We start from the raw sequence: 22,725 nt of genomic DNA, 5'->3' as shown, positions 1-22,725 counted from the left end.
GGGCACACACACTCACATACACCTTCTGATTGATTGTAAGCTTAATTTACTGCTGCCTCTCACTCTCTTTGGGTCAGGATGGAGTGGTGGAAAAGAAAGAAGGTCCCTAGCTGGAAGGAATTGGGAAGGGAGCATACGCTTAACCTCTTTCTTGGGAGAAGGTGGCAACACTTCCACTGGTAAATGCCAGAGGGTTCGTCAGTGTCCACTTGGCCAGAGAGGGTGTTGCTGCCGTGCCAGCTGCATGAAAGGAGGCCCCATGCGTCCCTTCTGTGAGGCTAACTGGGTGTAGCCATGTGCTAATCAGTTGTAACCACACACACCCAGCTGGTTCTCTCTCTCTCCTTCTTCCTGATTAGCCAGATGTACGTATTCAGAGTTCAAGCCAACACTTACATCACCATAATAAAATTGTTTACAATTTGAGGCCTACAGGCTGTTACTAATTTAGTCAGTAGTCTAGTGACCATCATAAGGGAATCTTGTCACATGATACACAAAAGTTGGGGAAAGCCAAGACCAAGAAGGATTTTTCTGGAACCTCTTCTGGAAACAGCACAGACTCAGAAGGCATCAGCTGCAAGGTTTTCAATATGAAACGATTTTACCGGCTCCTTTGGCCCCTTCAGATGAGTTTGGACTCATCCCTTAAGTCTCTCAGTAAGTGACATAGGTAAGCACTGTTCCTTGAATTCCTTAAGCCTACTCCCACCTCATACTTTCAAGTATTTTTTTTCAACTTCGGTGTTTAAACCTTCATAAGTTTAATTCCTGTGGCTGGGCAGCCATGCCAGGAACTATGTGAACTCATCCTTTATTTCTAGCTACTATAGCATATGTTTTCTTAGAGGGACCAGGCCACTTGTTATTCTGAACATGCCTCAGGAGGCCCTCCCTCTGTGCCTTTGCTTACTCAGTCCTAGAAAGAATGCTCCTCCTGACAAAATAAAGCTCTTCTTCCAGACTGAATTTAAATGACAACTCCTCCATGAAACTCACCCCAGGACATCCAGCAGGAATGATCTCATGCTCCTCTGTACACTCATCACACAACAGTCTACTTGTAGCTGGCTTCTTTCTGCATGCTTTTCTACCCTCCAAGATTGTAAACTTGAAACACGAACACTGACCACTAGTAAGTGAACATCAGGCCTCTTTTCATGATAGCAGTTGAGGCTGCGATGCCTCATTTTTTTCCTTTTCCTCTACCAGGATGGTGAGTTCAGATGTGGGAAAGTTTCATCATTTAGAGGGAACTCTAGAACAGCTAGTGAAGTTGATTGGCATTCTTTTCCTACAAAGTAGAAGGAACCCCTAACCTTCATGGACCTTAGAATAGATTGCACCTCCATGAACCACTCTGACCACTGCTCCAGTACCTGTGTAGGAACTGGCACACTCTTAGTGATCGATACATGTCTGTGGAATAAATGAATGAGTCAGAGCTCAGGGATACGTGGAGATCTGTTATTTCTGGGCAGAACCGGGTGGTTCACCTTGAGATTTACAACTAGTAATAGCCCAACACTTCGCAGGGTCGCGACAGTGCAGATTGTAGAATGTATGACCCAGGAAATGAGATCACCGTGGACGGGTGATGAATTTGCTGCTGAAAACCCCTCTCGCTGAATAAAGAAGGCTCAGTGTTTGTTAGGGAGGTAAAAGGGGAGAGTTAAGTGAAGTCTAAGCACAATACAAAACCAGCTCTGTAGTTCTGTGCTCCCTTCCTCTACACTTCTTTAGACAGAAGAGGCCCCGAGAGTGTCCAGAAGGTCAGTTCAGTGTGGTCTGCTGGAAGAGGACTCTCATCTTTAGGGTGGAGTCACACATCCATCCAGAACACTGGCTGTGGGGTGCCGTTGTGCTCCAGGTTATCAGTGGTGTTTTGCCAGGGGTCCCAGTTTGCCTCTCAGCAGTCTGACTAAGGCAATCATGACGGTAGAGCATCATCTGCTCTGGTTTCACAAGGTAATGAAATCTTCATAAGTGAAATGATTGCCTCTTATTACCTTAGAATGGTTTCCAGTCTAAGCTTTGTGCCTGAAAAGTGTTAGGATTATCTCGCTGGAAGTATTTTTAAACCCTTGATTTTACACTATCCTTGTTTATCCTCACTTTCATAGACTAAAATACAAACATAATTCGTGTTTGAAAAGGAGAAGGAGAAGATATTTAAGAGAATGTGCTTGATGAAAGGAAGGTCTCTTTGCCCCTTTTAAGCTGAAATTGGGAACCAGAGCCATTGACTGGAAAGAAAGGGAGAATGGCTGAATAGTTGTTGCCAGTGAAAATATGAGCCAGAGACTCATACCAATAGGCAATTAAAACAAGAGGGAGATTCATAACGTGCACAGAAGTTTTGGTGTCGTTGCCCGGTTCTAGCTCTTCTCCCTTCTCCACTCCAGCCCTTACTCAGATCACCATCACACACCAGTGTCCTTTGATTACTGGGGCAGGTAACAGCCTTCCTGTCTGAATTGTATTTGATACAATTCCAGCAGGGAAAAATACTGCAGTCCAGTGGCTGAACAGGGAGAAATCTACAAAAGTTGTGTTTAAAATGGGTCCAGGCATTTTGAGGTCACTTTTATTGGATAAAGTCAGTGTCAGATATAGAACCCATTCTTGGACAGGAAAGAGTAGAAATTAGAAGATACTGCGTGTTTGGCAGCCAGCGTTAAGAACTGTCAAGGAAAAACTAGCGTCTGTAGTTAGATGAATAAAACTTATTGACTAAGATACTTATAAACATGACCCAAGTAAGGGATTGTTATCAAGCACTTTACTAAGAAGGACTGTTTCTTGTCCTTCATTGTCGTCATAGTGAAAGTTACCAAAAGGCTTACTGAGACCATGAGGGGAGAGTCTGTTCTTGTGCACCTTTGCCAGGTGGTTGCTGAACCTGCGTGCACTGTTGGCAGCACATGGTTGAACATTTAGCCTAGTGCCTGCTGCGTTGTAGGGACTCAGTTAACACTGGCTGAGAGAATGAATACTGGGCAGGGAATGGACCCACTGTTTGAAAGATGCGATCTCATGTACTTTCTGTGGTTGCATGGCTAAGAGAATTAGAATTTGAAAAGATGAATTCATTAACTAGCCCTCTCCTTTCCTGAATAGATATCCAGGATTTGGTGGCTTAGCTCTGAAAAACTTTTTTGAGAAAAAAAAAAAAAAGGGTTTTCTTTGCTACTTTGGCACTTCTAGCCCAAGGTCATGGGACATTTTCTTTGATAATATGTTCATTCTCTAGAGCTGAAAGCTACCTACTAAATATTAAATGCTTCACAGAAAGTAAGTACTTGGTAACTAGTTCTTGATTTATTGATTGGATAATCAATTAATATATCTACTCAACCAATTCAGTTAATAGAGCATCAAAAATTCTGCCTACATCTTCTTGGAGCCCTTCTCATCTTTGTAATTTTGATCCTTAGTCACCTGGATTTGACTGTTTCCAAAGCCTAGGTGCTCTGGACTGCAACTAAGGCTCCATTTCATGTGCCCTGTGGAGACTTAGGTCTAATTATACATCACAGAATGCCTCTGGCCTTTGGATATTTTGTTCATTTCTTGATAATAGAATCTCAAATTGTTCTGATCTTGTTATCAAGGTCTGGGAGTCAAGTCTCCATATCTTTTCATTTCATCTTCATTAAGCCTATGCTTTTTTTTCATGAGGACTCCTTTTGAAACTTTAATTTTCTTTTACAGGATTAATTGTCTACACTGTCACAATCAATTCAATCAGAAATTCAATTAAATTTGTTTCTTTGGCATCATATAAACAACTCATCTGATAGTTAATGTGAATTTTTACCAAATTGATCAGTATTCTTACGTTGTTCAGACAAACCCAGAGGGGCACTATGTCTTTGACTGATTGAATACAGTACTCTGCCTGTAGTCTGAGGATCAGATACTACTTTCCTTGTTATTTTCTATTTGTTACCTTCATGATAGAAATAACTAATAATTGGCTTGTTCCCTGATCTCTATTTTTCCATTTTTCTGTCTTTAGTACTGACTGCATTTCTACTACATTAATTAAAAGTTTCCAAATGGAATCGGGTTAAATTTTTTTTTCTTTCTGAATTACCATTCTTAGTAGTTTCCACACTGCCTCTCTGGTCTAATAAGTGTTTATTTTCTTCCTCTTCAACTAGGATTACTTTATATGTAGTGTATGGCTTGTATATCTGTATATCATTGGTAAAGATAAGAGTTTAATTCTCCTTTGACTAAACAGTTTGTTCTGAAATTGAAATTTTGAAAAGCAAAGTTACAGTGAACATGATTTCAAAGGCATCTGATGAAAGAAAAATATTCTGGATTAGACTGTCCGTTACTAGGCCATCAGAGAAGAAGTCATTTGAGAGTTCATTTAGGGGTCATATGAAAACCATTTGGTTTCTCAGCAAATGCCCTTTGTAATTAGCTGCAGTGTTTGCTAGATATTTATATTGTGCTGAACATTTCCTTCCAGGGAAAACTGAAAAAGACAAAACTGTGGTGATAGGTGTTGCTGGGGTTTAATTAGATCCGCAGCCCTCATGTAGCCAAGCGAGAGTTGCTGCTCTAAGAGTAGTCTTTCCCCAACTACTGTAGTGACATGTGGACGAGCACACCCTCTGTGCCCTCAGACAGTGCTGATTTTTTTAGGTAAGTTATTTTTGAGGGCAGCTATTTATCAGAAACACAGCTGGCAGAGTAACAGATATTTCTGAGAAAACTACTCTTGATAGTAGGTGTCAGAAATCTATCTAAATTTCATCACAAGGGCACTAAGTGTAGGTGCTCAGCACCTACTTGGGGGTTGAAAACAGGCCCCAGCTCTCAGGAGCCTCATGACGCCACTGCAGGTAGCTCTGGGGAAATAGCAGAGAAGATCAATATTGAGAGACCGTGTTCTCCGAGAAGAGAGACTGGGTTTGCATCCTGTCTTTTCCATTTCTTGGGTGTGTGATCTTGGGCAGGCTCCCTGACTGCTCCCCCTCAGCATTCTCATCTGTCAGACTGTGAGGGTGATGATAATAACAGCTACCCCAGATCCACTTAGTCCTTGTGTGCTGGACCCTGTTGCCAGGGCTTTACAGGTATTGATGCACTTCGTCCTTGCAACAGCACCCTGAGGATTAAATGAGTGTGCCTGGAAAACATGCCTAAAATTAAAAAAAAAAAATTACAATGAACCCTAATATGCATTGCCATGGAAAACTGTGGGTCTCCAAATTTACATACTCTGCCCGTGTGGGTTCCAACGACCCTCATGCATTGCTCACAGTTCTCTTCCTTTGGAGTAGTATAGTTTTGCTGATTGGTTTGCAATGGAAGAAGGACTGAGGGGGAAAAGCCCAGAAGATGTCAATGTCAATGTATTCTGTTGTCGCAGAATGCAGTCAGGACTTGGAATGAAGTTCTGAGTTTCCAAAGCTGGCTTTTTTGCGTCAGTTGGAATATGTGATCCCTTTCCCAGGGAATTTAGCCTCCTAATTTGGCATTCCTTTTGCAGTTATCTTCACAACTCTTGAAGTATTTTTGGGGTGACTCCCAGTACCGAAACACCTTGTCTATTTGGGTTGGTGGCCGCCCCCGTAGGTCTTCTCTGCTTCCCATGGTACTGCCTGACTGAGCCTTTGTCAGGGAGAAAACTTCTACTGAATCAGACCAAGCTGTACTCAGTGGGGCTGAAAATCCAGGTGGTGTACAGGGGCACATCCATCCTAACCTTATTCTATTCCTCTTGTACTTTTAGTTTTTTGCCAGTTTTCATAGAGGACAGGTTACTGGAAGCCTCTTAGTGCCCTGTTTGTGACCTAAACACTTACAGCATGCAGACACGGATCTGGCTATATTTTCCCCCTTTTTAAAGCCAAACTTCTTATAAGATAATCAACTAGCTTCTGATTTAAACCAGTTTTAATTACACCCTCTCCACAACAGAAACCATTTTCCCTCCAAATTTGGTGATCTGTTATGATGCTGTTTGCTGTTAAAGAGTTATCAGTCTTTGAATGACCAAGACGGTGCAAGACAAGCACTGAAGTGTGAAATGTGTTTTGCTAAATGCTGAGCGGTTTGCAGCTGCCAGCAGAAGAGGGTGCATTGATGGAAAGCAAGAATAACTTCTTTCGGAATGAGCACTTTGGGAGAAAATACACACTTTCTGGAAAAGTCAGTCTTGCTCATGTCATCAATAGGAATGCTTTGAAATGTCCACAAGCTCATCAAAAGCAACTGGCTATCTCATCATTCATCCAGATCAAGAAGAACCCCAAATCCTTATGTCCAGATAAATAAATACCTATTGCACTAGCCTTTGATTGAGGGCTTTAGCGAAAGAAATCTGAGTTTTGAGGACTTATTCTTCCATGTTGTTGGTGAAAAGTTTTATAAGATTTTAGTGGATGGTGCAGTAACTTCAGGACAAGAGGAAAGAAAAATCAGTATTCTTGGTGAGTAGAAATCAGACTTCTTATAGTTGTTTGAAACCCAGCATACCTAAAATTATTCAAACCAGCTAATAAAAGCAAGTCTAGATGTTTCCTATTAACCTTGGAATGTGCTTGGAAAAAGTCCTGCTAGTTCCAGATGTCTAGTATTGGAAAGCATATCAACAGCGTAACTCTCATTTGTGGCAGAGAATACAGTTCAAAAATTCCTAAGTGCAGTTTGGTGCACTGGGGCCCAATATGGTTTTCTTTCTTTCCTTCCTTCCGTCCTTCCTTCCTTTGTTTTCCTGTTTTTCAGTCTTTTGCTCTCTCTCTTTCTTTCTTCCTCTCTTCCCTCCCTTCATTCCCTTTCATCCTTCCTTCTTCTTTTCTATTACCTTAAAAGTAGGAGAAACATTGCAAGATGTGGTGTTTTTCTGATTTCTTGGTTACAAATGAAAACCAATTTATATAAGGGAATAAGGTGGTCCAGACTTAGAACTCAGACGTGTTAAGTAAATATTTATTCTGGTTCCACTCCAGGGAGGTAAAGATTTTATTAACATATTTGTTGAGGTCATGGGGCGAGGAGAAGCTTATGCTGTGCTTAAATGCCTGAGGGGCCTTTTTTTTTTCTTGCTAGTTAACAAAGGCCAGTATTTTTTTTCTGCTGAAAAGAGCAAATGTCTTGTTTTGTGGCCTGCACTTTCTTATTGTTCACTCACAAACTGCTTAATCTCAAACTAGAGTTTTTAAAAGCTGCTTTATTTTTTCCCTTTGTTCAAAAAATCTCTTCTTAGATATCCCTTATGAGATTTGTTTCCAAGCTTTCTTCTTGTACTTTTTCTCCTGGTTTACTTTGGGCTGTTATCAGCTTTTTGTACTTTGTTTTGTCTTCATCACTGAAAAGAAAAGTCGCCCATTAAAAGTCTAGATTTGAAGTGTTGAACTTAATTCCCGGAGTCCAGTCCACATTTTGGCTCTGATTCCTGTACCAGGCTGACCTCCAGCCCAGGGGAGGGTGCCTTGGCAGAAATCTGAGAATTCCTCGATCAGTAACTCCCTTTTTTGGATTTATGGAGCCTTTAGGTGGATTGCTTTGTGTTAGGCACGTTCCTGTTGGAAAGGAATGAGGCTGGGATGAGAGGAGTTTGCACAATACAAACGTTTGCAACTGACCTCGGGTTCAGCACACTGAGTTCGCCAGCTACTGCTTCACCCCTGCCTTGAACCACACGCCATCCAAACCCCCCAAACTCACATAGCGCATGGTTTCAGAGAAGGGTGACGGAGCAGAGTTGGGTAATGTTGTTAACCTTTTGTGACTTGCTCCTGACTTGATTCCTGGCTCCTCTAACTAAGTCTTTGTTCTTATTCATAGAAATCAAATTTTAAAAGACTCAGCAGCCAAACAAGCAGAATATTATATTGTGGAACAGAGTGACTGTGAAAGCTCTTTGTGCTGACGATTAATTTCACATGTAAACACTTTCATTTTGTTGCCAGTGAGGAGACTTCCTTTTCCTTTCTCTGCCTAGTTGAAATCTAGAAATGAAATTCCACAGCTGTCAGGCTCCCACATATTCATCAGCGGCCTCTCAAGATGGCTTCACAACCAGCAGAGGGAATCGAGAGGATTCCACTATTAAACTCTACACAGCTTGTTTCAAACACCGCAACTCACAAAGTAAAGAGATATGAATCCTTTGCCTGCCTGGCCTGTAATCACGGGCAGTAACATAATCTGCTGCATGATAGTAATAAAATGTGGACAATTTCTGTGCCCATAGTAAACATATGCACCCAAAGCAAAGTTAATACCAGTGGGCTTAACCAGTTTGTGAGCGATGAACCCGGTTGTCTCTCCCACCCTCATTTCTACAGATTAAGAACTTACCAAGCCATGGAAAAACCGGGAGTGTCAGCAAGTGTTGTAATACAGCAGTGCCCTAAAAGGCCATGCCTTCCTTTCTAGCAGGAGGGCATTTGTGGTTGAGTGCAACAGTCAGGTGTTTGTAAGTCTTTCTCTGTGATTACCCATTGTTACCACAGCCTGTGTGTGTGTGTGTGTGTGTGTGTGTGTGTGTGTGTGTGTGTGTGTGTGTGTATTTAAGTTAGGTCGCTGGATGTTTCACTTAATTCTCGAACCAGAATGTTGGCCAACTTAGGGACCAACTAACACTTTTATTTTACTTTCCAGAATCTGCAGAGGTGACGTACACTATCTGAATGACCCAGTGTTCTGCATATTTATCTTTTGGTCTTCTAATTGCAGGTCATTTCCCCCACTGTGTACTCCATCTCCAAGCAGCATTCACAGGGTTAGGCAGATCTCTAAGAGTAGGTCTCTAGAGAGACAGCTCAGTGCATCATCTTTTGGTACCATCTAATCTTTGATGTAATGCTGTTCAGAGAAAATGACCTTGTAACTCATTTATGGTTTCAGTTTACATTCTGCCCTCTCCCATGACCAGTAACACCTGGGAGAAGACTGACTTTTGAGGGAGATTCTTAATAGCACCACTTCAAAGGGTATTTGCAGAAATGAAGAGCATGTATGTGCACATAAATTCTCCTTGTATTACAGTACTGGGTTTCACAACCTCCCAGCCAATTAGGCAGAATAGAACATGGCTCCACGTGCGTGCGCGCGCGCACGCACACACACACACACACACACACACACACACACACATTGGCAGAGAGATGATAAAATATACTCCTTTGCTGCTCAAAGAATTAATTATGCAGGTTGGACATCTGCCGCTCTAGTTCCCTCTCCTAATTGCTGGGGGTGGGCACCTATCCTTGGTAAGTCATAAAAAGGCCATTGTTTAAGCACATAGAATCCCACTAAGGGTAGAAAATAATATTATAATTATGGTCATTAACAAGCAAGCCATGCAACATCTTCATAGCAGGTTTCTGAGAAGTTACGTTAACCAGCGAAATAAGCAGCATGTATGTCTGTGGTATATTTAGGCTCCGAATAAAGCTATGACCCTGCTTTGAAGATTGTTCTCATATAACAGTCTCCCCAAAGAAATATTGATAAAGACAGTAAATGAGCAGAGGAAAATACAAATTTAGAAACAGGTACTAAATAGATATAGTTCAAAATTTACATGCAGTTTGGTAGAAGTGATAGGAAGCATGTCAATTAGATTGATTCTGTATGTGGACTATACTGTTGGAAAATAAATAGCAAGTTTTGCCATGAAAAGCTTGAGAGGTTAGAAAAAATAATTTGATTGATAATCTAGTTGGCATTTTGAGGGGCCGGGGTACCTTGCCTGAGTGGTCTCTGATTCCTCCACATTTTATTTTTCTAATTTGGACAAATTCTAATTTGGCAATAATCATCACAAGCTAATTGTCTTATAGACTTTAAAAAATGAAGTTATTTTTCACTATGCATTGCCCTGAGAATAGAACAAGCCTGGAAAGAAAGAAGGAAATAAAGATTACAAAAGGCAAAAACCATGAGCATTTTCTTCTAAACTTGTATGCAGTGATAGACAATTGAAACTTAAATGCCCAACCATCAAATACATTTAAGGGAATCAGGAAGACATAGTACCTTTTCTCCATAAAACTATATTAGTGGGTTAAAATATATTAAGTATACTTGAAAGCAAAAAATATTGGTTTTAACTAAGAATTGCTCATGGATATCTAAATACATATCTATCATGATTAGTGTATTTAAACCAACATGATTCTTCGTGTTCTGTTGTTTTTAAACATAGTCATCAATGAGATAAATGTGGCATTATAAAAAAAAGATGCATTGACTAACATATTCAATGAGCATAAACACTCAACCTTCCCCCGAATTCAAGCAAAACCTTTGCATGTTCTCCAATTTAAAACATTAAAATATTTCATCCCCTCTGTATTTTCACAAATACTGATGTTTTCTTAATTGCTGAGGCTATAGCTTGCTTCTCTGATTCCTGACATCTGGAAGAGCAGTATTCGAGAGGGTTTGAGGATTTTACTTGAGCAAAAACAAACAGTTGTTTATTTTATATATGGAAGACAGTTTTAAGAGAACACACTTCTCTTGTGAAGACTGAGACAAACTTTGGTTTACTTGTTTAATAAAACAACAGTTGTGAGGGATTCCCATGTGCTTACATTTCTGAGGTGCTCACACCACCACCACCAAGAGAGAACTTGGTGAAGTTTAAGAGAGGAGAAGTTAGTTTAACCGGTCTTCATGAAAAACACAAACTTGAATCCAGAAACCTGAATGCAAGGGATACAATTTAAACCATGTGTCCACTTTCGGAGCATCAGTTGACTAATACCAAGAAGAATGAACAGCTTTGGGGTCCAGCAAGAACAGATGCTTTCCGGAAAGATAGATCAACTTACCCTCTTTTCTGACCCACATATTATCAGCACTCAGAAGCCTCTATCACAGGATCATTGTCAGCTTCTGATATTCTGAACTAGGTAAGAAGCAGCCTGTGGGGTTGCATCTGTGTCGTTACTATTGTGGCCACTGAGAGCTGTAGCGAGATCTGGCCGTGGAGGCGCCTCCCCCCACAGAGTTCATTACATCCTTACCCCTCAGCCTTCTGTCTTCCTTGGCTTGCATCTGGCAGCCATCACATACCCTCCGAGATCCCTCGCTGCCACCCATACTTCCTCTCTTGACAGCACTAGTGGATGTCTTGCTAAATGTTGGTTTTGTTTGTTTTTTTAAATCTGTTGATGGATATTCCAACCACTATTACAGTTGACATAACCTATGCATTTTTAAAAATTGCACTTAAAACACACTGTGTTAGTTTCCTAGGGCTGTCAAAACAGAGTACCCCAGACTAGGTGGCTTAAACAACAGAAATTTGTTTTCTCACAATTCTGGAGTCTCAAGATCTGAGGTCAAGGTGTCAGCAGGGTTGGTTTCTTCTGAGGCCTCTCACCTTGACTTGTAGATGGCTGTCTTCTCCCTGTGTCTTCACATGGTCTTCCATCTGTGTAGATGTGTCCTGATTTCCTCCTTTTATAGGTACACCAGTCATAATGGATTAGGGCCCACCCATATGACCACATTTTAACTTAATTACCTCTTTATTACCCTATCTCCAAATACAGTTACATTCTGAAGTATTGGGGGTTAAGACTTCAACGTATGGATTTGGGGGGAAACACAGTTCAGCCCATAGCACATGCTTTAAAATGATCTTTTAGAGGATCTATCGCCCCTGCTGTTTGCCTCCCCTGCCCCTTGATTTGAGTTCCTAGGAGTCAGGAACTGTATTTCTCTTCTTGTGATATCCAGAGTCTATCTGTGTGCAGCATGCTGTGGGTATTTCACAAACTCATGGTGAATACCCACATGGACAAAGGTATTCTAAGTTATTTGAGAGTAAGAATAATGATTGTCATTGATTTTTTTCCTCTTAAGTCCTTCATGTTAAGAGTCTTCAAAACACCACAGGAATAGGAATGAACAAAGCTGTAATGTAGGTAGCATATATTTCTAATAATCTACCACCTTTTCCCCAAGCCCAAAAATAAAAGTTTAACTACTCCCCTTTAGATTCTGTGTCCAGGGATATACTGAGTTCTTAGAGACCAGCCAGACAGGTGTTAAGAATGTAATTGAGATTCTTATATGTCCCTGCCATTTTTGGCTTAAAATTCTGACTCAGAAGGAGACAAGATGAATTTACCACAAGGCCAAAGTGACATTTATTTTTCCTAACATATACACTGATTACTTTATGATTCACACACTAAGAAAATGCCTAATTAGAAATGCCCTTGGTCAATCTGTAGCTGAATTAATATGTTTCAAAAGAACAAATTTGAAGTAGGGAAGGAAGTTTCCTTAGTCATGGATTTGCTGGCAGATACTCATTGGCATACAGTCGCTGGCTGTTTTTCTTTAAAAAAAGGAAAGTTCTTGGAAAAAAACTTGTAATAAGTATTGTAACAGTAAGTATAATAATTTCTGAGGGGTAAGCTATTTTTCCCTACAGATCAGACTTGGGTGGCTTCAGTATTCATGTTTCAGACCTAGAAGTTAAATGCTAATGTAGTGTCATTTTGTTAAAGTAGAATATCATAAAAAAGCATAAGAAAACAGATACAACATTTACTTGATTTTGCTTTTCATTGCATCCATGTGCCTACTATGTTTCTACATGTATTTCTATCAATGTTTTTGGTTTACAGTAGAATATTATTTCTTGCTGATGCGTGTCATGTTTTTAATTATACTTAAAGCATGCCTTGAAAAGCAGTAATGTAGAGATGTCATCGTCTTTTATCTATTTATTTGAGTGAATTTACAGTAGGTCCCAATTTGAGATCTCCTATAATTTCCCAAAGTGGGATCCTGTGTGCTGTGACCTTCTTTTAAACCTTAAACAAAGCTTGTGTATCTAAGATTGCAATTTTGTTCTTTTCACCCATTCCTGGTTCAGGGGAATGTCAGTGGTGGCTGTTTGTCCCAGACAAGGCAGATGGTGGTGTTCTCCTAGAAGGAGCTGAGCAGAGCAGGGAAAGCTGAGCAAGAGGCAGGAGTTTGGGGTTGGGGGAACCGCATGGCCCAGAAAGCAGACCCAGTCCAAAGTCAGAAAACAGGCCCAGTTCTTGCAGCATGAGCTCTCAAATATTTAAGACCTAAATGTGTGTGGTGGCTGTGGACTGGTGTAATTTTGAAAGAGAGGTGGTAGGCAATTTGCATTCTGGGATAATTCGAGGGCATCAGGATGGCGGAAAGAACCCAGCTTCAGAACCTGGGAGCCTGGCTTGAGTTTGAGTCCTATCCTACACTGTGTGACTTTGGGCAAGTCATGTGACCTTTCTGAGTTTCAGTTTCCTCTTCTGTGTAATGATAAGACCTATTTGCAACCTATCTTCAGGATAAATTAGGTAATGCATGTAAGATTGCTTCGTACAGTGGGATGTGCCATAAACGTCCCTGGGATTGAGCAAAGATAGTTTCTGTTAGACTCTCCCACAAAACAGGCACAGCCGTCACATTTTGTGCCTCAGACCCCCTGACTAAAGTGACTGATGGGGACATTGAAAACATTGCAGTCAGCCTGATGATTAGGCTACCACATCTAGTGCTTTCAAAAATAAACAAAAAAAGACATACAAGTCTGTTAACCAATTAATGAGGTGTAATTCTTAATATTATTTATTAAATGTGAAGCTCATTTACAGCATCTAGAGAATCAGATCTGGAGGGAATCTTACCTAATTTTCTCCCCTCCCTTCAAGCAGGGCTGTATCAAATGTAAATTAGCCCTGACAGATGGTTGTTGGATTCGGTTTCTAAATTTCTTAAAGAAGATTTCACAGTTTTCCTCTCTAAATTCTTTTAGTAATTTAACAATTCTTATGCCAAGTTCTTCCTTACAGCTGACCTAAATCTGTAGTTGTAATTTAAGTCCTTATCCCCTCTCCTGCCTTTACCAGAGATGGAGAACAGCTAGTCAGCAACCTTCTTAGGATGGTCATAACCCTTTTTAATATTAAAAGAAGAGTTGCTCAGTGGGACTCACTCTCTCCACCTCGTCCCACCCCTGCCCCACCCCCATATGCAACAGCTAGCGTTCTCTGAATCATTCATGGCGATGCCACCAGTCCCCTGCCCTGCCCCTCTGAGACACTTGGCTACTTTCAGGCAGCTGGGCAGAGTATGTTGTCAGCGGACGTGTGGATCTGGGGAGGATACAGGCTGCTTCTTCCTTTCCTCCATATGTTTTGTGCATAATTGAGCCTTCTAATAAATGAATCAGGATTTAACAGTGTTTGGTGGGTACATGACACATTTATCTCATAAACATGGAGTTTTGCAAGGATGCTTATCACAGGTTGCTTTGAAAATTAGGCCTCCCCAGTGCCTTAGTTTGCTCAGGCAGTAAGCCATGAAGCTACCACTTTGCATGCTAAAAGATAGCACTGATTGATATCTCTGCTCTGCTGGACTTGGTCTTGGAAGACATGGAGCTAAAACTCTCCTGAGTGCAGTGTACATTGAGAAGCACACGGACAGTCTGAAGAACTGACAGGCTTCCCCAGCACTCTAAGTTGCAATTGGCAAATAAGTGACCATTGAGGAAAATTGAGCTCATTAAGCTGTTCCCAAGTGGTTTCAGAGTGGATCCAGTTTTTAATCTGAATGTGTGTACTTTTATGTCTCTCTAGGTTTATTACCCAGAGCTTTCTGTCTGGGTCAGTCAAGAACCATTTCCAAACAAGGAAATGGAGGGAAGGCTTCCTAAGGTAAGATCTCTAGCTGACATTTGGTTAAGGTTTTTTTGGTTTTTGGTTTTTTTCCATTTAGAAACAATTTCAAAACCCAATTATTTCTAATTTTAATACTCATTATTGTCTACTATAATAATCCATTAACCTGATACTATTATGACCTTGGAAATAACATATACTACAAAAAGAAAAAGAATATCCTAAAGTCCTGTGACTCTTACAGTTCATAGTATCTTTCTTTCTTGACAAGTCCAAAGTCCAAAGCAAATTTTCATTTAAGAATCATGGAACCAATTTGTCAAATGTACCTTTTACAGGTTTTTAATTTGTCCGTTCCATTCCTGGGTGGATAAACTCAAATATGAAGATATCTAACTAAAAGATATCTTAAGAGTATAAGATGGTGATAGTTTTGTCTGGTAATAATACCTGACTATCTGATAAGATTACCCATGAAACAAAACAGAAAGAATATAAAAAAGATGTTATATTTTTTCTTCTAATTTTTAGCCTAAAAATATTTTCTATAAACATGCTTTCATCGTTCAGACATCTTAAGGCGTGACAATTCTCTGCCTTAAGAAAATTTGTAAAATTTACATTTTAGATTTTAGCAACATTTCAGAACAGCAACAACAACAACAAAAACATTTACCAGTTTTTACTGTAGATACCTTTGGACTTTCCTGTTAGGGTAAATATCAATTTGACCTTAAGCAAGGAGGACTGTACTTTTTACCACTGACCTATTGATTTTGCAATTAAAAAAAAAAATAGAGTCCATTGAAAATAAAATTTCCATTTAAAAATTTCTTAAGTGTAATTGACCAATGGAGAGGACTCCCCAGCTACTACTGTCATTTCAACTTTGGGAAACTATCTTACTTACCCTTAATGGTTTCAGCAATTTCTTATCTTTTATTAACAGGCAGACATTAGTTAAAGAGATTATGTCTACTGGCAGTTTGCACTGGAAGAAAACAATTCTAAATCACTTTTAATCTTCCAGAGAATTTCTGAAGGTCAAGGTCGAAATCATTGGCAGCAAAGTAGGTGAACCAAATGATTTGGGCCCTGCCTGACCTAGAGTTGTTCTGATCTTGTAGAGTTGGGGTGGAGCTGCGCTAAAACACTGGAGCTTTACTTAAAACACACCCACACCCCACCTCCTCAGCAGGACCACACCACCGGGGGTGCTGTGTAGTCTAGACATTCTTTACTGGGCCACCTCAAGGCATAATTCCCCTGAGTAGCTGAGGGGAAGATGTGATTATGGAAGAGCAGGGGGAGAGTATAGTCTTTTCATTAGTTCCTGCCCCATTGAGGCATCCAGAGGTCCTCTCTTTGATACTGGTGGCATCAACCAGAGGGGCAAGACTGGGCAAGTTCCTCAGTGAGGTCAACAGTGCCTCCCTTTCCTCCTGGAAGGCCAGTCTGTGTCCTAGGCCTTCCCTGCATTGAGGTATGCTCCAGGGGGCTGGCATAGTGGATCCTGGAATTCAGGTCTTCTGTTATTTTGAGTTCTTTCCTCTCTAAATATATGAATAGTATTTCAAGCATAATATATTTGTCCTTTTCCTAGCTGTTGCCTTCTGGAAAAGCACGTCTTTGCATAATCATATGGAAAACAATCTTGGCTTACTTGGCCCAAAGCATATTATTGAGTAACTGGGGGATTCATGTACTAACAGTCATCAGCAGAGAGGGCCATCCTACCTGAGGTACATCAGCGAAGGGACATCTAGGAGCACACCCCCTCCTCCAGCCTTCTGGATTACTCAAGTTCCTCAGTCCTGTAGGGACCATTATATGGTGGATGATAGAGGAAGAAGATATGACACTGTGTGTATGAATTCTTACAAGGCCTTACTTGTGGGGAGTAAGACATCTTTGTGTCTCCTCTTCAAAATACCTCCTCCCCTTGCTGCAGAAGCTTGAAATTCCTTTAATGGGGGCAGAAATATCTTTTTTTGTTGTTAATGAAGGACAGGAGGTAGGGACTGAAATCTAGTAAATTCCAGCCTCCAAAGAGAGTATACACAGAACTTTATCTCCCCAGGAGCTCCCCAGGGTGCCTCATAGCAGAACTCCCTGCATGGTTTACCACCACTGCCTTGTTATCCTCCAGTTATTTAGGTGTCTCCCATACAGCAAGTTAATTAAGGGCAGGCTGGAGGGACTGCTTTTGTCTCCGTTGACTTAAAATCCAATAGAGTGCTCAATCCATATAGTAGGCACACAAAACATGAATAATGAAGGGAAGACATGCGTGAACATTTTGGGTCCTTGAAAGAGAAAAAAATAGTAAACATGATAAATTCAAATCTGAAATAATCTCCTTCACATTTTTTTTCCTGAAAGGACTTCTTTCCCAATTACCCATTACCCAGATCCCACCCAGCTCTTTATTTCATTTTGTTGTATATTTTTTGTGGAGATAAGAGATTAGTAAAACTGAGACTTATATAAGGACCAACTGATGTTCTATATATTCACTTCACAGTAAGTCTGAAGGAGGCAGTGTTAAGGCCAGCCATGCAAAGAGTATAGCTGTTGAGTGAAATGTGTTATGAACTTTTGATTTCCCTTTCTAGGCCTATGACAGTTAACAGCCATTGAATTCTTCATTTGTCCAAAACTTAAGCTTGTCATATCCTGAACCATGATGCTAACTGGTTGATAGGGGAGGAGAAACAGACATTAAAGACATCAGGATTACAGTGGATTTCTTTTTTTAAGTAGTGGGATTGCATGCCAACATTTCAGGATTGAAATTATTTTCACAAGTGAAGGGAACTGCCCAATACAATGCTTTTGGATATTTATCTAGATCCTTAAGTGTGTGCAAATGATGAATTATATTTTAATTTAATTTTCTGGTTTGGTCCTGTTGGTATTTAATAATACCAAAACAACCTCTAAATCACAAACTGAGACTGGAGCATTAAAGTACGTACTGACTGGATTTCATGTACATTCTAAAAATGTCACATGCTCTCAAAGTCTGAGATTTTTAAAGCATATTTAGGTATAACAGATGTTTAATATGGGAACCCTATACAGTAAATAAGACTTCTTAAAGTTGAATTATCTGTTACATTTAGTTCACTCTGGCGGCTGCTGAAAACATTTATTTGGTTTCAAGTTGGCTTGGAAGGCCCTGACTTCCGAATTTTAAAAATTCGAATAAAGTAATTTGCAGATCACAAAGCAAGTTTATCACTTTAACCCAAGTACTTATATCCAGTCAAATTGGCTTATTATAACGATCCTGTTAGAACATGCGACCTGAACAAAAAGGAAAAGAAAACAAAAAACAGATCTTTTAAAACCATAGTGGATAATTTTTTTTAAGACAACTCCAGTAATTAAGTGTTAGGCTAAAAGAGACTCTTGTCAAATGTTCACTGTATTCACTTCTGAATGAGGCATAAAGTCTAGTTGTGATAAGACCTTTATTTTGCATCATCGTTTGGGCAAATGGGCTTCATTGTCCTGTCCTCTTGCTGTTTGGTTGTGATAGGGAGCTTCTCCCTGTGGGTACTCAAAGGATCATCAGTCACAGTGCATTTGGATTCTCCTAGTCAGAAACACGAAACCCTCACTCATCAGGATCGTGAGGAGAGACTAGAAAAGACCCAGTCAGTCCAATCTAGCTGAATCTCACTCTCTTCTCGCCTTGGTTTCCCACTAGTCTCCTCTTTTCTGCAGCCACCACCTTCCCACCCCCAGCCCACATGATTTCCCTCCCAAACATTCCCCTGCCTTTGGTACCTACTTCTGGTTCTTACTGTAAGGCCCATAGGGACTGTCCCAGTTGCTTCTAGAATAAACTGTACATAAATTGCAGTTGTGGCATGATTTAAATATTTTTATTATGTATTAGAAAACAAATATCCCCACCACGGCCGCTGAACTCTTTTTAAAAAAAGTGTTAGCACTCCTAGGAACACCTCTCACCCAGTCTTTTGTCGGGGGTCCTATCAGATCCTGGAAACTGTCTTCAGGAACCTGACTCTGGGGAATGCTGTCTCCTACATGGCTGGGCCCAGCCATTAGGGACGCACTTGATGGCACTGCAGCCACGGCGGCTAGTGTTTAATTACTTCATGCCCCGACAGACCTAATATTTACATTCAGGTGAACTGTGCTTAATATGTAAACTCTGCAAAACACCAGGAGTTCAGGGATAAAAGGCAGGAGAGAGAAGCAAGTTTTCAAATGGTTTTAGGAGCGTGACTCAGTGTGTCTCTTTTCTGTGTGTGTCTGTCTGTGTGCTCTTCAGGGAAGACTTCCTGTCCCAAAGGAAGTGAGCCGCAAGAAGGATGGCCAGACCGAGGCTGCCTCCCTGCATCCACTTGGCAGCAGTGAGCTCCACTCCCCGGGAATCAGTTACCTCCTCTCTTTTTAATCACCTCCATTTGTATTACACATGGTGTATGGGTATTGATGAGGTCATGGTATCATATATGGGATTTTTTTCTGTGTAAATCATCAAGTATAAGAAGAAACTATGGGACTCTGAGCCTTGCTTTAGAGAATTTACAGTGGACAAATAGGTATCATCAAACCAGTTTTTAATCATTCTGACTCAAGTGAAAACGCTCAGAATTTCACACTGTGAATCCACGTTTACAACCCTTACAGGTGGGCCTTCAGGCCTGGTTTGCTACGACGATGTCTTCCACAACTCAAACCCCCTCTGCTCTCACACAACTGGTCCACTTCTGCCTTTTCACTCACACAGCTCCCGACTGCTTCTTGCAGAGGCTGAGAGTCCCCATTTTTTTTTTTTTTTTTCATTTAGATGTAACAAGCCTAGTAGTTTATGTTCATCAATTGTCTGTATATCTCTATATTTTATCCATGTACTCTTTCGATGTATAGAAGTAGTTTGAAACTCATTGTTTCCTTGTGGTAAGTGACCGAGATGCTGCCACAGGACCTGAGACACTGATGAATGGTGCTATTTTGGACTTTCAACATGCTCCTTGGCAAGGTAGCTCTGATGGAGTTATTTTTTATTTTCATGTTCTAAGAAGGTGTTGGTACTCTGTTTCCCCGAATGTTGTTCTCTAGACTGGATTGACTTGTTCTCCTTGTGTCTTCAGTGTGGCTTTCTTCTTCAGCGTTGTAGGTTGAGTGAGTGCCACCACAGAGCGGTAGAGACCCATGTCTCATGGGCTGGCACTCCTGGACACGCAGTCACTGTAGCGGGAGCAATCACAAAACTGTAATTTCCTTACCAAATCTCTTCCTTTCCATAGCCTCGCCTGCCTCACTTAGAGAACGAAAAGCAATAATTTGACAGGCATTTTTAGGTGTCTCTTTTGGTTCTTTTCATTTGAAAGAATATTTGGGGAAGAAAGGGCAAACTTTTTTTTTTAACAAATGCCCTCTGAAAAAAATCTAAAAAACTGACATCTCAGTAGGAACATGAAAATTAGACCTTTCCCAAAAATTAGGTTGGAAAAAAATGTTTTTACAAAATTTTTTTTTTTTTTAAAGGCAGAGCACTCTCTTTCGGCAGTTCTGATAAGCAAGGTGTAGATTTTACATTTTTGTCCTTGCTCCCAATGAAATGGATAAACAAAAATACAATCAGACAATACCATCCACTCATGGAATGTTGTTGTGTTAGCCAGTCTGAAAGCCCACCTTAATTTTTATATAACTGTCTTTTAGCTCTTCCTTTGACAGGGCAGGCTTTGTTCTGAACTGTCCCGCTTCTGACTGTTACACATCAACCGACGCATGCACTGCACTTCTTCGTTCTCTTCTCGCTCCCCCATTGGCCTGAGTTTCCTGTGCATTTACCCCCCACCCTCCTTTGTTAGAATAGGTATATCCGCTGTGTAAATAGAGCAAGAAAACAGTATTTTGCATCTGTGGCATTTCCGTAGAGTTGCAGTTGTGTACTGCTGAATATGCAGGCTTTTGTAGCAATGTGATCTTTACTGATGCACTCACAACAAGTACCCAATGTATTTTAGCTATTTTAGTAGTATTCAATAAATATGCAAGCTGTATGGTAACTGGCTTGGCTCGTCATTGGAAAGGCCTACTTTTGAATGCTTTCACTTGTTCATGTTAATTCATGTGCTCTCAGAGCCCCAAAAGTAGACCCAAGGACAAATATCAAAAGAGATAGAATCAGCTCTGCCTTTCATGCATTTTCCCTTCTGAGGGTTTTATGAGATTAGGTGCTAGGCAGTGGCTCATTAGGATGGTATTTGCAGAGCTGCCTCTGGGTACAAAGGAGAATTAAACCGAGACCCTTTTATTTCTATATTTTTTCTCTTTCAGGGCACTCCCACACACCTCAAAACATTCTTTTTTACCCCTTGCCATAAAGACCTACTCTGTGGTATTCTTTACCCATCTCAAAAGATACCTGACCTTGCTGCTTCATGGAATATTTACACACACACACAAAAGTGTACAAATGTATAAGACAAAAGGCTTTATCCACTTGTAGGTGGATAAAAATTTGAGATAGGATTTTAAATTATGAATTCATATATAGCCAGCTACCTGGAATCTAGCAAATGATAAGCTAACATCACAGCTGGGAGGAGTTACATCTTGTCTTCTTGCCCTGGTTAAACTGGAACAGGAAAGGTGATGAGGCCAGGCCAGGAGGACGGTAGGCTGGGTTGCTTTATGCCCCTCTGTGTTAATCTATTGCCACATAGCAAATTACAGCCATACTTGACATCTTGGAACAACAAAATTTGCTTGTCTCACAGATTCCATTGGTCAGGAATTCAGGAGCAGTTGAGCTGGTGTTTATGGCACAGGATCTGTCCTGGGTTTGCAGTCAAGAGGTGAGCAGGCTGCAGTCATCTGAAGGCTTAAACAGGGCTGGAGAATCTGCTCCCAGTATGGCTTGCTCACATGGCTCTTGGCAGGAGAACTCAGTTCCCCCATGCATGGGCTTCTCCACAGGGCCACTTAAGTGTCCTTATGACCTCTGGCTTCCCCCGCAGTGAGTAATTCAAGAGAGAGCTGGGAGCAAGCCATAATGCCTGTGACCTATTCTCAGAATCACTATCATCCATCATATTCTATTCATTAGAAACAAGTCACTAAGTATAGCTCACATTCACAGGGAGGGAATTAAGCTCTACCTCCTGAAGGGAGGAGTATCAAAGAATTTGTGGACACATTGGAAAACCAGCACACTATCTGAAGTTAAAGCCTCAGGGTAATTGTAGGCCAGGGGCTGGAAGTGAGAACGGATGAGAGCAGACCTATAGCTATTTCTTTGATTGAAGAAGGTTTTACAGTCCTTGAAGCTCCAGAGACTGAAGGCAAATGAGGAGAGCATCCAGGAACTATAATACTATTTACTAATACAAGTGCTATCAGACCTGAAAGGAATATATAGAAAATGTTAATGGAAGCTGTAAAAACAGGGAAGCTGAAATAAATGATGTTTAAAAGTCCATCCAACTAAATGGCTTGGGTTTGATGATGACAACTCCCTCTGTCCCCATGAAGCTTGAAATACTAGATAATTGACCATGCACTTCACTCTGAACTTGCAGGACCCACGTGTGAATCAGCTACGACTTGTTCAGGGTTAATAAACTGCTGAAGCGGATCTGGAGCTAAGAAACTGGAGCAGTAGCTGGAGTCAGAGCGGGAGACCCAAACTTTAGTTAAAGACTGCTTTGTTCTCTCTCTAGAGGTAAAAATATCACCCAGTTGCCTTTGGGCGGACAGAGATTGGTAACTAACAACCACAGACCAGATATGACCTGTAGACTTGTTCTGTTTGGCCTGCAATGTGTTTTATAAAAATGTTGATTTAATTGCCAACATTTACAAATTGGAAGATTTCACATGAAAATTCAGGTTTTTGGCTTCCCTTGAAAAATGGAAGCTGAGTAGCAGCCTCCATCTCTGGTGAGGCCTGGCTCCTCCATTATCCAGTCTCACACCGCTAATCTCAGACCCCATCTGCTTTGTTCGTTTACATCACCTGCCTCCCTCTGTTGGCCTGTGAGTTTGCAACATGAAACTTCTAGTTTCAGAAGATGGTGATGTG

At 40.8% G+C, this 22,725-nt stretch overlaps 1 protein-coding gene across 1 annotated transcript in view; it reads left to right on the top strand.

Annotated features, from left to right (window-relative positions):
- Window positions 1-20,707, top strand: part of NREP (neuronal regeneration related protein) — a 28,608-nt gene extending 7,901 nt beyond the window's left edge. Inside the window, exons 3-4 of the mRNA XM_024743397.1 lie at window positions 14,610-14,687; window positions 18,958-20,707. Coding sequence (XP_024599165.1) covers window positions 14,610-14,687; window positions 18,958-19,083 — 204 coding nt within the window. The 3' untranslated portion in view covers window positions 19,084-20,707. The remainder of the gene's footprint in view (window positions 1-14,609; window positions 14,688-18,957) is intronic.
- Window positions 20,708-22,725: the final 2,018 nt, after the last annotated feature.

This window comes from Neophocaena asiaeorientalis, unplaced genomic scaffold, assembly GCF_003031525.2.
Source record: "Neophocaena asiaeorientalis asiaeorientalis breed wild unplaced genomic scaffold, Neophocaena_asiaeorientalis_V1.1 scaffold26, whole genome shotgun sequence".
NCBI lineage: Eukaryota > Metazoa > Chordata > Mammalia > Artiodactyla > Phocoenidae > Neophocaena > Neophocaena asiaeorientalis.
Note: the sequence above shows the minus strand (reverse complement) of the source record. Positions and strands in the feature narration are given on the sequence as shown.